The sequence below is a fragment of the Microcaecilia unicolor genome, chromosome 2, assembly GCF_901765095.1.
Source record: "Microcaecilia unicolor chromosome 2, aMicUni1.1, whole genome shotgun sequence".
In the NCBI taxonomy this organism is placed as follows: Eukaryota; Metazoa; Chordata; class Amphibia; order Gymnophiona; family Siphonopidae; genus Microcaecilia; species Microcaecilia unicolor.
In genome coordinates this window covers 131,049,161-131,067,445 of record NC_044032.1, presented here as the reverse complement: position 1 = coordinate 131,067,445, position 18,285 = coordinate 131,049,161, and the positions used below count along the sequence as shown (strand labels likewise).

General features: G+C 45.0%; 1 protein-coding gene across 1 annotated transcript in view; it reads right to left on the bottom strand.

The window, feature by feature from the left end:
* Nucleotides 1-18,285, bottom strand: part of ZFYVE16 (zinc finger FYVE-type containing 16) — a 258,233-nt gene that overhangs the window by 80,356 nt on the left and 159,592 nt on the right. Inside the window, 1 exon segment of the mRNA XM_030193331.1 lies at nt 2,718-2,840. Within this exon segment, the coding sequence (XP_030049191.1) occupies nt 2,718-2,840 (123 nt within the window).

Genomic DNA, 18,285 nt, shown 5'->3' with positions numbered 1-18,285 from the left:
CACCAGCACCTCTTCCAAAGAGGAGGAGCGTTCCTTTGGTGCCAGTGCTTCTTGGGTATCAACGAGGCCAATGCCCTGGTGCTCCTGACATCATGCGCTGAAAAGGACCAATGCTTGTACTTCTTGGGCATTCCCATATGCTCAGTACTGCAGTCCTTTGATGCTGATGAGAGTGTCATTGAATCCTTATGCACCCTCGGTGTATGGTCTTATGCTGACGATCTCAGGGACGACTCTCAGGGTCCAATGTTGAGACAGGTGGAGACCTTCTTCATGCCGGTACACTCCCAGTTGAAGCCTTTGCAGCCATTGAGGTTGATGCTTCTGGTGCCAATGTTGATCCACCGGTCTTCGAGAAGCCAAAATGTTTCTCCTGTTGGGCCTACCACACCCACTGTGTCCTCAGCTGTATTTTTAAACAGAAAGAACAAGAGTTAGGCTCATGGTTAGGCCCAAGGCACCTGATGCACTATGAGTGCGGGTCCATTACCAAAATCACCTGATTACATTGAGTGCACCTCAAAGCCATTGGGGGGGGGGGGGGGGGTCTTCTGAGACATCAAAAAAATAATTGTGACCAAATTAAATTCCTCAATTTTGAACCGAAAAATAGGCAGTGGCTAAACTGAGGTCGGTGCTGTGGCCTAAAATAGGAAACTTGAAGGGCCGAAAAAACTAAGAATGACGCGTCCTCTCAGCTCTGCGGAAAAACAAAGACCGAGGGACAATGTGCTAGTCAGCAGCCGCACCAGGCTCCATCGGATTCATTCACATGTTTGAATACAATAGCCAGCTTGACCTCGGAGCACACCAATTGTTATAAGGTAAATTAAAACACTTTACTAATTGCTGGTCAAATTATGTCATTTACATCATTAAACGCTCCTGCAATAGACTATATGTGGAAATAACAATGAGAGCTTTAAACATTAGGATTAATGAGAGCATAGATCTGTAGTACAAAAGAAAAAATTGAACTCACTACTGGTGGCACATTGTGAAGTGATGATTCATGAATTCAATCGTTTGCTGTTTTGCTTTGGATTATGCTGAGAAGCACCCCAGGGGCGGTGACTTGGAAAGAATACTGTTACAGAGAGAACAGTGCTGCTGGATACACAAATTAAAAACTCTGCGGCCACTCTGAACGCTTGTGTTGGGCAGACAGCTTTTTGGTTAAAAGCTATTATAAACAGTCACAAAGTTTTGAGATCAATGTAGATCAGGTTGTTTTGTCCAAATGCAATTATAAATTGCCAGTTGCAGATCCGCATGAATGATTTCTCTGCTGAGTTTTTCCTCCAGGGACATTTAAATTGTCTTGTTATACTGTGGAATTTGGTCATGTCATTGGAGACAAGTGTTCTAACTGGTTTTGAAGACTGATGGCATTTTATTTAAATACTGACATGAAGATCAACCACCAAAGTGGAGAAACATAACACACTACAGGCAGGTAAACAGTATCTAAGGAGTAGTGTAACCAACAAGACACTTCCAAAGACATGAGGGGGATGAAGAAAATCAAATCCAATTTATTCATTCATAGAAAGGCTTGACACAGCACCATGTTACTACTACTATTACTACTATTTAGCATTTTTATAGCGATGTTTTGGCAAAAGTGCCTGCCTCATAAGTCTTATCGTGCATATGAAAATACAAATACTTGACAAAGGCATGTTAAAACACTACTGAATGACGAGATGGACCAGTCTTTAAAAAGACTCAGAGCACACATCAAAAGATCAAAGTGGCCAGTGACTGACACAATCATAAGCCGCAATTGCCTTTGTGAAGTATTTGTATTGTTCATATGCACATTAAGACTCTTGAGGCAGACAATTTTGCTGAAACACAGTGCCTTATAAATATTGACACCATCCTTGTAATTGCTGAATGCAGGCATTGACTGCAGGATTTGTTATGCAATAGAAGTCAGCCAAAGGCATGCATTCACAGCTTGAATGTTAATGACTGAAAGTGTCAATATACTGCACTGCTCCTGAAGAAGCCACTCCATGAAACAGTAGCCCCATCGAGCTTTGAAGATAATTGCTACTGTTTAAGCTTTGATAATAGTGTTTTGAAGATAAGGGCCTTTCTTTTGAGCCTTATGGCTATAAGTGTCAAGAAAGTTTGTACATTTTTATTAGTAAACAAGTAATATATTTTGAAAAATCAAAAAATTACAAAATTAAAAATAAAGTATTAAAGTCTACAATAAAATAAAAAGCAAGAGGTTTTTGACCATTGAATGAAAGTGGTAACTCCTGAAAGAGTCGGTGTTTTTAACAGGCTCTGAGTATCTGAGTTCTTTTCCTCCTTTTAAATATACTTTTATGGAAAGGGACTTATTGGACATGGTCACTCCATACAGGTTTGCTTTCTATGTTTTATGGAGCATATGACATACTTCTCATGCACTTCTGAAGAACTGCGCAACACACAGGGGGCTCAGATTTCTTCTGAAAAGATGGCAAATCACACCAGTGGGACAAGACAAACAGAAGAATTTAAATTACCACTGTTCCAATAGTCAAACTAATATGATACAAAATACTGTATTGCAAAACCTGGGACTGGAAACATTTCAATTCAATTAAGTACAGGATTACAACAAAAAATGTTATAATCCATTGTTGACTGGAAAATCAGCATAAGACATGAGTACACAGAAGAATATGAAATTGGCACTGTGTGTATCTCTTACTTACATGATGTTAGCTTTACATTTACGAGCAGATTGGCATTTAGAATAAAGGTCAGAGGGTCGGGTCCTCCTTCCTCCAGCAGCAACATCAGCTGCTTGTTAGATGGATGGTTTTCCACTATTGGATCTATGTAAAACATAAGAAATTTTCAGCTACTAATACATGGCTCATTGTTTCATAGCAAAAGTGTAAAAACAAATCTTCCATCCACCACATAAGAGAAATTTCACAAGCTTCTGAACTGAAAAATGAACTTACTTGAGTTCTCCAAGGACAGCAGAACAGGTATCCTTACACTTGCGTGACGTCATCTCAAAGGAACCCAGTGTGGAAGCTGCCCAGCACACTATGCTTTTAAGAGATTTTTAGCAGTGGTCCCACTGCCTGTGTGTAAATGCCTCCCCACCCAAAGCACGAGCACGGGAGCCTCAGTAACATAAAATAGCTAAAAGAGAATTCAACTCCAAGGGGAGGTGAGAGGGGTGTAAGGATCTGTGGTCCTCAAAGAATACCTGCTACAGGTAAGTAACTTCGATTTTTCCAAGGTCAAGCAGGACAGATGTATCCTTACACTTGGGAATCCCTAGCTACCAGGCTCAACAAAATCAACAACAGTAGACCAGAGTCTTACAATGGCAAGACTAAATTGAAGCAATTAACCTTACACTATATAAAAATTGATTGTGGGGGTGGAGTCTGGAACAGAATAAAAAGGGACCTAGTAGGGTGGAGTTGGATTCTAGACACCAAACAAATTCTGTAAGACTGTCTGCCCAAACCAACTGCCATGTTGGGTATTTTGCTTGAGGCAGTAACCAAATGTGAATGTGTGGACTGAAGACCACATTGCAGCTTTGGAGATCTCAATGGAGGTTGGCCTCAAGTGGGCTACAAACGCAGCCATGGCACTGACATTGTGAGCCATGACATGGGCCTCAAGAGCCAATCCAGCCTGGGTGAAAGAGAAGGAGATGCAATCTGCTAGTCAATTGGACAAAGTGCGCTTACCAATGGCTGTCCCCATCCTGTTGGTATTGAAAGAAGCTGGATGGACTGTCTATTGACTTTAGTCCGCTCTAGATAGAATAAGGCTTGTTTGCAGTCTAATGGGTGAAGCACCCACACCAGGATGGGAACACAGTTTGGGGAAGAATGTTGGCAGAATGACTGATTAAAATGGAACTCTGACACACCCTTAGGAAGGAACTTTGGATGAGTGCAGAGAACTACTCTGTTATGATGGAACCACATCTAAAGTGGATAGGCTACTAGGGCTTGGAGCTCACCGACTCTGTGAGCTGAAGTGATGGCCACCAAAAACAAGACCTTCCAGGTCAGGTTCAGATAACAGGAGTTAAGAGGCTTAAAAGAAGCTCTCATCAACTGAGTATGGACAATGTTGCGATCCTATGACAAAGAGAAAGGTTTGAGGGGGGGGGGGGGGATTTGTCAATATCAAACCTCTCATGAGCTGAACAACTAAAGGCTGTACAGAGATGGGCTTGCTCCCTACATGGTGGTAATAAGCACTGATAGCAGAAAGATGAACCCTTACAGAGTTGGACTTTAAACCTGTCTCAGAGAGGTGTAAAAGGTATTCAAGCAGTTTTTGTGTAGCTCTGTAGCCTTGCCCTCAAACCAGATGGCAAACCTCTTCAACTTGAAAGTGTAACACCTCTTTGTGGAATCTTTCCTGGAAGCCAGCAAGATTCTGGAAACACAGATAAAGGTCAAATGGCCCATCCAGTCTGCTCATCCTCTGTAACCCCTAACTCTTCCTTTCCCTAAGGAATCCCACATGCTTGTCCCACACTTTCTTAAATTCTGACACAGTCCTCATCTCCATGACCTCCACTGGGAGGCCATTCCACGCTTCCACCACCCTTTCCATGAAATAATACTTTTTTAGATTCCTCCTAAGCCTATTCCTACTTAACTTCATCATATGCCCCCTTGTTCCAGAGTTTTCCTTCAGTTGAAAAAGGCTCACTTCCTGTACATTAATGCCCTTGAGATATTTAAACGTCTCTATCATATCTCCTCTCTCCTTCCTTTCTTCCAGCGTATAAATGTTGAGGTCTGTAAGCCTATCCCTATATGTTTTGTATTCAAGACCATTTACCAGTTTTCTAGCCGCCCTCTGGACCAACTCCATCCTGTTTATATCTTTCCATAGGTGCAGCTAGGGTCTGGAGGCTGGGCTACAGAAGAAACCCCTCATTCTGCGTCATGAGGGTCAGAAAACAGCTCAACCTCCACGGTTCTTCACAGGACAATTCCATAAATAGAAGGATCCAGATCTGCCTCAGCCAGTAGGGCATGATCAAGATCCCTGATCTTGACTGAGTCTCAACAAAGTCTTCCTATTAGATGGATGGGAGGATATGCATACAGGAGACCCTCCCCCCAATGCATGAGGAAGGCATCTGATGCTAGTCTGTCATGTGACCTGAGTCTGTAGTAGTACTAAGGGACTTTGTTGTTGAGGTGAGTGGCAAATAGGTCTACTGAGGGAATGCCCCGCATTTAGACAATCTCGTGGGCTATGCCCATGTTGAGAGACCACTCATGTGGTTGCATGATCCTGCTCAGCCTTTCTGCCAGATAATTGTCTTTACCCACTAGGTGTGTGGCTCTGAGCACCATGCTGTACTTGAGAGCCCACTGTCACATCCCAATCACTTCCTGACACAAGGGGTAGGATCCCATACCCCCCTGCTTGTTGACATCGTACATTGCAACCTGATGGTCTGTTTGAATTAGTATAATTTGGTTTGTCAGCCAATCCTTGAAATCTTTTAGAACAATCAATATTTCCCACAATACCAGGAGATTGATATGAAAAGTCACTTCCTGATAGGAACAAATCCCCTGAGTATGAACCCCATCTACATGAGCTTCCCCATCCCAGGTTGGATGCATCCATTGGGAAGAACTTCTGGGGAGGCAGAATTTGGAATGGTAGTCCTAGGATCAAATTGGATTGAATTATCCACCAGTGGAGAGACTGCTTGAGCTGTAGTGTGACCTCGATGACATTTGCTAAGTCCCCATGGCCTGATGGCACTGAGAAGCTAGGATTCATTGGGTCCTCCTGAAATGGAGACATGCCAAAGGTACAACATGTAAGGTGGAGGCCATGTGGCCTAGTAATCTCAACATCTCCTGCACTGTTATCTGCTGGCTGCTGTGAACCTGGTCGGCAATCATCATGAAAGCATTTGCTTGATCTTAAGGAAGAAAGGTTTGAGCATGCACTCTGTCTAGCAGGCTCCTATGTACTCTAATTGCTGAATGGGTTGGAGATGGGACATTGGGTAGTTGATTACAAACTCTAGCAGCTCCATAACCTGGATAGTTCTCTGCTTTGATGCATGAGTATACTCCCGCGATGTGCTCTTGACCAGCCAATCATCCAGGTAGGGAAACACACGCACTACTCCCAGCCTGAGCAGCGACGTCACAACTACTGCAAGACATTTTGTAATTACCCTGGGCATGGATGCGAGACCAAATAGCAGGACGTATTACTGGTAGTAGTGTTTCCCTACTAGGAATCTGAGGTACTTCTGGTGACCGGGAAGAATCTGTATATGGGCATAGTCAATCGTTTTCCTGACTCATGAGAAGGGTACCCAGGGAAACCATCCTGAACTTTTCTTTGATCAGATATTTGTTCAGAGCCCTTAGGTCTAGGATGGGACAAAATCCTCCTATCTTCTTGGTTATGAGAAAGTACCTGGAGTAGAATCGCTGTCCTTCCTGCCCTGGTGGGATGGGCTCGACTACATAGGCCTGGAGAAGAACAGAGTTACTCTGCAAATACTTGCTCACGCTGGCCACCATGCATTGAAGGGGACCTATGTTGATGCTTCTTGGCCTTTGCCTGATGTCCCTCAGTGCCAAAGAGGACAACATTAAATTTACACGTGACCTGTGTCGGGCCAACTGTGTGGATGCAATTGCGCAGGTCCAATTGCACTGGGTGCATTCTTGAAGCCACTGGGGATCTTCTGGAGCATGGCAAAAAGAACCACAGCTAAATCAAAAGACTCAATGGTGACGCCATAAAGTGGTTCCCCTCAAATTGAGCTCAGTGCTCTGGCTAAGAGGAACTTGGGAGCGGTGAAAAACAAGAAAATTTAAAAGAGCATAAAATGCTAAGAAAAATATGAGGGATAAACTGAGAGGAAAGAAAATGTGAAAAAAATACCCACACGAGAAGGCACAACTGTGCAAGGTAAAAACACTTAGATCAGCAAGATGCGACCTTCTTGCTCTGTGGAAAAAACAAGACTGAGAGTCCCGCACTCATGCATGCATGGTGGGACCACTGCCAAAAGCCTCTCAAAGGTATAGTGTGCTGGGCAGCGTCCCCACTGGGCTCCGTCAGGATGACATCACCCAAGTGTAAGGATATATCTGTCCTACTTGTCCTCTGAGAAAGGGTCTTATACATCTGCACACCTTGTAATGTACAGGTATCAAACATATAGCTTGTATGCTGTATTCAGCCCAACAAGCTCTACTGTCTAGCTCACACTCCTGCCTGACCCACCCAAGTCTTATCTTACACAAATGAGGATTTCTTCATTATCCTAGGCCAGCACTGATAAAATGTAGGGACACTAAAGGCTTGGGAATCTGCTGCCCATGATCACGGACTATGGCAGATTTTTAAAGTGAGGGAATGGGTATACAAGACTAACTTTGAATGCAAAACAGCCCTGGGCAGACTAGCTCACTAGGGTTCATCCAAAGATAGAAGCTTACACCTGGGGTGCCAGACCAATGCTGCAGCTGTCACTAGAGTAACAGTGGCAAAAGCACACTCCTGCTGCCTCTTGGCCAGCAATCCTCATTATTTGACAGCGACTGCCGGATACCTAGTCATATCACAGGGAAATATCTCTCTTCTCAGGTCACAGTATCAGAAGGGGATCTCCTGAACTGCCATAGGGCACCACTGAACAGAACAGGGATTCTCCACCCAGTCCTTAGGACACACCCAGCCAGTCAAGCTTACAAGATATCCACAACGAATAGGTATGAGCCAGATTTGAATGCATTACCTCTATTGTATACAAATCCATCTAATGTATATTCATTGTGTGTATCTTGAAAACCTGACTGGCCAGTCTGTTCAGTGACTGTGTTATGAACCACTGCAACAGAGTAACGGTCATGGGCTCGGGATCTGTGGACTTCTGGAGATGGTGAGGTCCTTATCCGCATCTCTTGGAGACCCCTCCAAGATACAGCCCAGCTCTGAGGTCTCATGCTGTTCAAGAGAATAAGAAAATACTGCCTGTATATATTACATCAACCTAAAGAAGAAACGGATATCTCTTCTTTATTTACATTTCTGTGACTGATCAGCTTGTGACCTGCCTTAGTTTTTTGTAAAAAAAAAAAAAAAGCTTTAATAAATAAAACTTACTGTTGCTAATACTTTATAACATGGAGTTTATTTCTTGTCTATTTTATAAAGACAAAATAGGCTCATTTAAAGACACCCATAGAAGCACCCAGAAGAACCAAACTAGGTGCTTTTAGAGATGAGCTCTTTTACTAGACTGGCCATATCCTGTCATGTTTGTGACAGGGAAAGGCCAAAGCCTTGCTTACTGCTGGATCTCACAGAGACACCTACAACACCGACATATATCCATGTTTCACCCAGCAGCACATGAAGGGAGACTCAGTCTTGAAACAGCTGTGAGCAAAACATGGATTTAAGTCAGTATTTGTTTCCTGTTTAAGTTAAGCTGAAGAGCTCTGACTGATCAAGAATCAAAACAGGTAAGTCTAAATATTAAAGTATTTCAGAAAAATAAAGACGGGTAAAGAAACTTACATTTTTTTTTTAAATTATACAATTTTGAACTGAAGAAGATTCATGGTGTTATTTGCTCATGAAAAATTATTGAGCTCACACCTCTGATGGTCCAATATTTACTCAATTTGTTAATTTGTTGATTTATGGTAGAAGATTTGTGGTATTTCAGTGATTTATTTTATTTATTTATTTGTTGCATTTGTATCCCACATTATCCCACCTCTTTGCAGGCTCTTAAAAAGGAAGTTTGAAAAGTTAAATTGTTGCCTGGTGTGAATTTTGGATTTTTATAATGACAACATAGATTTATTTATTTATGCATTCTTGTATCCCCCAGTTATCCAAAAACAGGTTTCGGTTCAAAGTGGTTTACAATTTACATTCTGGTTGAACGTTACAGTAATGGTGTCTAGTTTACATTCTGACTGAACATTACTCTGATGGTTTGTAGATTAGGTAGCAGAAAGGGCCTCGATAACTTGTTTCAGTTCTTTTCTGAATTGTAGATAGTTGGATATGCTTTTTGTGATCTTTGGTATTGAGTTCCACCATTTGGATCCCAGGTAGCTAAATCCGGCCAGCTAAATCCAGCCATGTATATAGATTTGTAAGTTATATTTCTGCAGTTGGGGAAATGCAGAAGTAGGTAGCCTCTGGTTTCTGGGCTTATGTTTCTTGGGGATAGTTCGATCATATCTAGCATATATTCTGGTGACATGCCGAATAATATTTTGTAAATCATGGTGCTAGTTTGAAGATTAATCTTGCTTTGATTGGCAGCCAGTGTCGTGTTTTGAGCAATGGGGTATCTCTTTTGATTTTGACTCTTTGAATATTAGCCTTGCTGCCGTGTTTTGGATGGTTTACAGTGATTTCAGTGTATTTTCCTTGCATCCTATGTATACTGCACTGCAGTAGTCCAGTTCTGATAGTATCGTCGATTGACTATTATTCAGAATGACTGTCTAGGGAAATAGTCTCTGATCCTTAAAAGTTTCCATAGCGTTCTGAAGCATTTTGTTGTTACTGCTGATATTTGGCTGTCTAGTCATAGATGTTTGTCTATAATAATTCTCAGTATTTTTAGCTGTGGTTTGATTTGGTATGTTTGATTTTTGATTGTGAAGTTTTGGTGAGGTGTGAGTTTCTGTAAGCTTGATAATACTGGGAATTTGGTTTTGTCTCTATTCAATTTGAGCTTGAATGTTGTTGCCCAGTTTTCCATCAGGTCCAGATCTGTTTAATTTTGTCCAGTTGTTAAAAGGTATGTAGATGGTGATGTCATCTGCGTATATGAATGGGTTAAAGCCCATTATCTCTAGTTTTTTGCCAAGTGGGGCCATCACTACATTGAACAGTGTCGGTGATATTGGTGAGCCCTGTGGCACCCCATACTCGGAGATCCAGGATGTTGATAACTGGTTGGACATCTTTAAAATGTAGGATCTGGTCTTTAGGAAGCCATTGAACCAAGCAGCTGCTATTCCACAGACTCCTATGTAATCGAGCAGGGTCATTAGTGTTGGGTGGTCTACTAGATCGAATACACTTGACATATCAAATTGTAGAAGTAACATATTCTGGCCTTAGCTTATTAGGCTTCTGAACTTCATTATCAGAGTTATTATGACTTCAGTGATGTTTCAGTGATGTTGTGGTCTGAATCCTGATTGGGATTTATGGAGGATTGAGAATTTTGTCATGTAATCCATTAATTGTTGTGCTACCAGACCCTCCATCGTTTTGGTCAATAGTGGTATTGAGGCCACAGGTCTGTAGTTTGTGAGATCACTGATCTTGGTAGTTGTGTTTTTGGGGATTGGTGTAAGTACGATTTCATCTTTGTTATTTGGGAATTGTCCTTTTGATAGCATGCATGTGATGTGTTTGGTGAGGAATTCGATGAACCATTCTGGTGGATTTTTCATCATATAGTTGGGACATCTGTCTAGCAGGCAGCTCACATTTTGTTAGTAGTACCTTAATTGTGCTTGTTTTCAGTGGTTCGAACAAGGACCAGATTCTGCTATGGTGTGGATGTTCTTGATTTCGCATTCTTGTAAGAAGTCTATGATGGATGTCTGCGGTATCGCCTACGTGCCTTTATAAAATAGTTCTGAGAGCCTATTCTCAATAGCATTCTCATGCATAAATTTACACCTGTTTGGAAGATGTAAATGTGTGTGTTTATGTATTCTGTGCATACTCATTTATCTTATAAAATACAGCAAAGTAGCCACTGAGGTAGAGGAACAACACAAAACCACTATGATAACCACAGGACAAGTGGAGATATGTAGGGTTATAGATGGCTGTTCCAACATACGCTCATACGCTGATATGTTCACTATATTTATTGAAAGAACAGCAAGGACCCAACATGGAACCATGGTTCGGCGTAAAAGCCTACCTCAGGGGTCTTTTATAAAACAGGTGCAGATACGAGGCTAAAGGGACAATCTACATAGGTGCCATTTCATTTGAAATCCATTTGGGGAAGCTAGAAGAAGGGATCGTCAAATTATCCTTATTGACAATTTACAGCTCTAAGTCTCAGAAATTGTCACCAACCTTTACCACCACAATTGGACAGAGGAAGGGCCGTGGGCCAGTCTGGGCAAAAAGTCCAATGGCACCATAAAAATGCTGGATTTAGGATTAGTTTGGTGTGATCTGGGAGACCAGGAAGGCCAACCACTTAAACTGGAATAGAAAGCTATACATAAATCCATGTGAGGTAACAGAATGGATTTCATCCCCTGTATTTCTAGAGTTGTGTTTTAGGGGTCCCCGACAATTGGTCTAATGACAGTTCATCTAATAAACAATTGGTCGAAAATACACAGGGGTCAGTTGATCTAAAAACTAAGGAGCCAGCAGTCAAGACCTCTTTCGCTTCTCCTTCCCCACCCCTCCAATTCTGTCCACAGTGAATTTTTTTTTTTTTTTGAAGGGGGACAAGGACGGGCCAGAATCCCCTCTCAGGTCAGCAACAGCTGTTTTAGAAACCGATTTACTAAGGCCCTTTTCCTATTCTGGGTCTGTGAGCAAAGAAACTTCAGCAAATTAGTCCCAGAAGCATGCAGTCTCCCTTCCCAAAGCATGTTATCAGCTGTGTGACAGCATCACCTTGATAGGTGAAGCAAAGAGGCACAGTCCCCCAGCAGCACACCATAAAGCCAAACAAGCTCCTCATCTACAGAACCACCTTAGCCCTCCCCCAACAATGGGTGCAGAGCTAGAACATTCCCCCATAAAACATTTCTGATTTTAGTTTAATTTCACTAACATCAGCAAAAACTCTTGTTCACAGGTATATCATGAAGTAATACAGGCCCTAGATCAAAATCTATTATGCCAGCACCAACTACTAAAGCCAAGACCCTACCTACAAAAAAGCAATGCCCTAAATCAGTGGTTCTCAACCTTTTTTTTTATTTTGGAGCATATTTTCAACCTCTCCTGATCCTCGTGGCACATCAACCCAAACTTCACAAAGTTGTTATATTTGTTAGTCATTGGCCACATAGCTGTAAAGTGCCAGAAAATGCACTTTAAACTAAAGTGTACTAGAGATACAGGAGAAGAGTAAAAAGGACCATGGCAGGATTTACTACATAAAGCAGTAAAGCAAAACCATTCCTTTGTCCCCCAAGTACACATGCCCAGCCTGTGCCCCCCCCCCCCCCAACCAAGTCAGCTTGTCCATCTATCTGCAACCTTTCTGTTCCCTCCTCTCACATACATACAGCCGGCCCATCCCTCTCTCTCATCCCCCTTCCCATTAATTCACATGGCTAGCCTGTCCCCACCTCTCTCTCTTTCCCAACTGCACACTGCTACCTCTTTCTGCACCAAACACATATCTAACGCCAGAATATTTCAATCTGTGCCCTCCCCCATACATATACAGCCAACATCCTCTTCCCCCCCAATGAACATGGCCATTCCATTTATTTATCTGCTCCCTCTCACCCAATTTCTACTGCCACAACTTTCTGACCCTAAAACACAAAACAGCTAGCCAATCCCTCTCTCTTGTCCCCACCCCATGCATACTGCCATCGCTTTCTCTCACACAACTACAGCCGAAATGCCCTTCCCTGTCCCCCTCTCCATATATACAGCTTGCTCATTATTCTCTCTGCCTCCCCACCATACAGACACATAGGGCTAGCATGTCCCTCAGAATCAGTCAACATATCTTTCTCTTTTCCTTCCCCAGCTAACACTTCTTTTTAATCTCTCTAGCACCCCACACAGGCAGCACCCATTACCTTTCCACCATAAAGGCAGCACTATTTTTTCCCTATAAAACTTGCCACACAAAGACATTTCTGATCCTGGTGTAATCTCACTAACACAATACAAACCTTCTCAATACCAGGCATATTGTGAAGTTTATACAACTCTACAAACAAGTCACTCAGGTCATCTACCATGCTGCAGTACTTTCCAAATCACGGACCCCATCTTGAAAAGGCAGTATTCTAAATGTTACAGTGTGCCCTAAAACATCAATATATCTATTGGGAAAACAAAAGAAGCCAAATTATTACAGATTGCTACATAGAAATTCAGGCATATAGAACACCTGGCCTTGGTCACGCACATAGAACAAAAATACCAAAAACAGAATAAGTGACTGCAAACTAGAAATACAAATATGTAGACAGAAATTAGACTGAACTCTCAAGTCAGGCCTTGCATGTAGAACACCACTAGAGAAATAGAAAGAGATGCATTTCCCGTTTACTGTGCAAAACACAAAGATGCAAGATGTCAGGCATAGTATTAGGATGGGTGCAACCAGGGCAATTGTACCCGACTCCTTGGCTTGAGGGGGCCTTAAGCCTGCCTGAACTTGAAAAAGGCATAGCCTGGTATATAGCTTTAGGGGTCCTTTTACTAAATGGCCTGCGCTGGTGTAGATGCACAAGTCCATTTTTCAGCGCACCTGCAAAAGGGCCTTTTGTTTTTGGCCGAAAATGGACGTGCGGCAAAATAAAAATTGGCATGCATCCATTTTGGGCCTGAGACCTTACCACCACCCACTGACTTAGCACTAAAGTCTCACGCGTTAACTAAGCGGACATTGCCAGCACTCATACACTGCCAATTATCGCCTGGTTAGCACCGCACGTCGGAAATTTTCCAGCACGCATAGTGGACATGCATAAAAAATGAAATAACCTGGGCAATGCAGTAGCCGGGCGGTAGTTCCAAATTGGCACGCGTTGGGTACGTGTAGGTGCTTACGCAGCTTAGAAAAAAGGGCCCCTTAGGGTCCTTTTCCAAATTTCTTGGGGCATGCGATGAAGCTACAAAGTAGTAAATTTAATACGAATCAGAGAAAATGTTTCCTCACTCAATGTGTAATTAAACTCTGGAATTCGTTGCCAGAGAATGTGGTAAAGGCAGTTAGCTTAGCGGAGTTTAAAAAGGTCTGGATGGCTTCCTAAAGGAAAAGTCCATTATTAAATTGACTTGGGAAAAATCTACTGCTTATTTCTGGAATAAGCAGCATAAAATGTATTGAACTTTTTCAGGATCTTGCCAGGTATTTGTGACCTGGATTGGCCAGGATGCTGGGCTTGATGGACCTTTGGTCTGTCCTAGTGTGGCAATACTTATGTACTTATGTACTCATACAAACTCAGAGTAGCATATTTCAAAAACTGACATTTTCTAATCAATAAATAGGAAATAAAATTATTTGTCTACCTTTGTTGCCTGGTCATTTGATTATTTTTTTAAATTTATTTCTCTTATCTATGGTTTCTACTTTCCTATGTCTTCTCTTAATTTTCTTGCCAGGGTCTTCTACCCATATGATATTTCTTCTGTCTCCATATCCATTATCCAACTTCCCTCTTTGTTCCTGTCCCTATTCTGTCCCATGTTCAGCTTCTCCCTTCCCCTGTCCAACATGGTAAAATTATGTATCATACCTGATAATTTTCTTTCCATTAATCATAGCTGATCAATCCATAGACTGGTGGGTTGTGTCCATCTACCAGCAGGTGGAGATAGAGAGCAATCCTTTTGCCTCCCTATATGTGGTCATGTGCTGCCGGAAACTCCTCAGTATGTCGATATCCAAGCTCCATCCGCAGGACTCAGCACTTAGAGAATTACACCCACAAAGGGACACTCTGCCCAGCTCACCACCGCCGAAACGGGGGAGGGGAATTAACCCAGCTCATCCCCACACAAGTGGGGGAGGGGAATCCGTCCAGCTCATCCCCGCGGAGCGGGGGAGGGACACCACACCCGCCGATGCGGGGGGATCTGGCTTATCCTGCAACCGCAACCGCGGGAGGAGCTCACTGACCCTAACACCGCCGAAGCGGGAGGGGTACAAAGCTGCCCTACTGCCGCACGAAGCGGGAGGGAGCGCCGGCAGAATTTAAGTCTCAATCCAGCCCCGTAAAACGGAGGGGAGAGGAATGCAGCAGCTCACTGTAACACAAATTCGTCTCAACTCTTGAAGAATCCATTGAAAAACTTGAACACGAAGTCCTCCTGAACAGGAATTGAAGACTAAACTTGAACCTGAAATGCAACCAGAATATAAACAATACAGATATCTGGGAGGGGCTATGGATTGATCAGCTATGATTAATGGAAAGAAAATTATCAGGTATGATACATAATTTTACCTTCCATATCATCATGCTGATCAATCCATAGACTGGTGGGATGTACCGAAGCAGTACTCACCCAGGGCGGGACATAGAAATCCCTGACCGCAACACTGAAGCTCCAAACCGGGCCTCCGCCCGAGCAGCCACAGTCAAGCGGTAATGCCTGGAGAAGGTATGGGCCGATGCCCAAGTTGCCGCCTTGCAAATCTCTTCCAAGGAGACGGACCCGGCCTCTGCCATCGAGGCCGCCTGAGCTCTAGTGGAGTGAGCCTTCAGCTGGATAGGCGGCACCTTCCCCGCGGCCACATAAGCCGCTGCAATGGCTTCCTTGACCCATCTTGCCACTGTAGGCTTAGCAGCCTGCAGACCCTTACGAGGACCTGCAAACAGGACAAACAGATGATCCGACTTCCGGAAATCATTGGTCACTTCCAAATATCTGATGATGACTCGTCTCACATCCAGATATTTAAGAGCAGAGTATTCCTCTGGGTAGTCCTCCCTACGAAAGGAAGGGAGACAGAGCTGCTGATTCACATGGAAGCGAGAAACAATCTTGGGCAGGAAGGAAGGCACTCCTGCCTCAGTGAACTGCAGAAAGGGCTCTCGACATGAGAGTGCCTGGAGCTCGGAAACTCTTCTGGCTGAAGTGATAGCCACCAAAAAGACTGCTTTCAACGTCAGGTCTTTCAGAGATGCCCTTGACAAGGGTTCAAAAGGCGGCTTCTGCAAGGCTCTTAGCACCAGGTTGAGATTCCACACAGGCACCACTGAGTGCAGAGGAGGGCGCAGGTGATTAACTCCCTTGAGAAAGCGCACCACATCTGGCTGCGAAGCCAGGGAAGCACCCTTCAGGCGGCCCCTGAAGCAAGCCAGAGCCGCTACCTGGACTTTAAGGGAACTGAGCGACAGGCCTTTTTCCAGACCCTCTTGCAGGAACGCCAACACTGAAGAAATTGGAGCAGTGAAGGAAGAAAGTGAGCCTGCTTCACACCATGCTGCAAAGATACGCCAAATCCTGGCGTAAGCAGTAGAAGTAGAGCGCTTCCTCGCTCTTAGCATAGTGGCGATGACCTTGTCTGAGAAGCCCTTCTTTCTCAGACGCTGCCGCTCAATAGCCAGGCCGTAAGACCAAAGGGGGAGGGATCCTCCATCACCACGGGACCCTGATGCAACAGGCCCTGCTCCACTGGCAGCCGCAGAGGATCGTCCACTGAGAGCCTGATCAAGTCCGCATACCAGGGACGTCTGGGCCAGTCCGGACCCACCAGGATTATCCGGCCTGGATGCTTTGCCACCCGGTCTAGCACCCTGCCCAACATGGGCCAGGGCGGGAACACATAGAGAAGCTCCTGTGTCGGCCACTGTTGGAGAAGAGCATCTACTTCCAGGGATCGAGGGTCCCATCCTCTGCTGAAAAAGCGCGGCACTTGGCAATTGGCCGATGACGCCATCAGATCTAGGCTCGGCTGGCCCCAGCGCTTCGTGATGTCCAAGAACACCTGAGCAGATAGCTGCCACTCTCCGGGATCCAAGGTATGGCGACTGAGAAAGTCCACCTTGACATTCATGACTCCGGCAATGTGGGCCGCTGACAGCTGTTCCAGGTTCACTTCCGCCCACTGGCATAGATTCATGGCCTCCTTGGCTAGAGGGGCGCTCTTGGTACCTCCCTGGCGGTTGACATAGGCCACAGCCGTGGCATTGTCCGACAGGACCCGTACTGGCTTCAACGCCAGTACCGTGATGAACTCCAAAAGCGCCAACCGAATGGCTCTGAGTTCCAGGAGGTTGATAGACCACTTTGCCTCTGCAGGAGACCAGAGCCCCTGCGCTGTCCTTCCCAAGCGGTGGGCTCCCCAGCCCGACAAAGAGGCGTCCATCGTGACGACAATCCACTCCGGGGTCACCAGAGGCATTCCTGCAGACAACTTGTCTGTCTGCAGCCACCAGCTCAGCGCCTTGCGCACTGCTGGGTCCAAGGGAAGGCGCACAGCATAATCCTCCGACACCGGAGTCCAGCGCTGCAGCAGAGAGTGTTGTAGTGGTCTCATATGAGCCCTGGCCCAGGGCACTACTTCCATCGTGGCCGTCATAGAGCCCAACAGCTGCACATAGTCCCAAGCCCGAAGAGGAGAGGCTACTAGAAACTGGTCCACCTGAGCCTGAAGTTTGACAATCCGATTGTCTGACAGGAACACTCTGCCCACTTGGGTGTCGAATCGAACTCCCAGATACTCCAGGGACTGAGTCGGGCGCAGCTGGCTCTTCTCCCAGTTGATGATCCACCCTAGGGAGCTCAAAAGAGCAACCACCCGGTCCACAGCTTTGCCGCACTCTGCATAAGAGGGGGCTCGGATCAACCAGTCGTCCAGATAAGGATGGACTTGTACTCCTTCCTTTCGCAGGAAGGCCGCGATGACCACCACTACTTTGGAGAAGGTCCGCGGAGCAGTAGCCAACCCGAAAGGGAGGGCTCTGAACTGGAAGTGTCGGCCCAGGACTGCAAAACGCAGAAAGCGTTGATGAGGAGGCCAGATGGGAATATGCAGGTATGCTTCCTTGATGTCCAAGGAAGCCAAGAACTCCCCTGCCTACACTGCCGCTATAACAGAGCGGAGAGACTCCATGCGAAAGTGCCGCACTTTCAAGGCCCGATTGACCCCTTTGAGGTCGAGGATAGGCTGGACAGAACCTCCTTTCTTTGGTACCACAAAGTAAATGGAGTAACGTCCTTTGCCAATCTGATTTTCTGGCACCGGAACGACCGCACCCAGGCGGATCCGGTTGTCCAAGGTCTGCTGCACTGCCACAGCTTTGACCGGAGACTTGCAGGGAGAGAGTACAAACCCGTCTCTTAAGGGTCGGCAGAACTCTAGCTTGTAGCCGTCTCTGATGACTTCCAGCACCCAAGCGTCTGAAGTTACCCTGGTCCACTCGCCCAGAAACGAGGACAGGCGTCCTCCAATCTGCACTGGGCCATGGACCAGGACCCCGTCATTGGGTACGAGACCCTGGGGGAGGACCGGAGGGCGCACCTCCGGGACGGCGGTCTCTGCGAAAGGAATGCTGCTTGGGGGAGAAG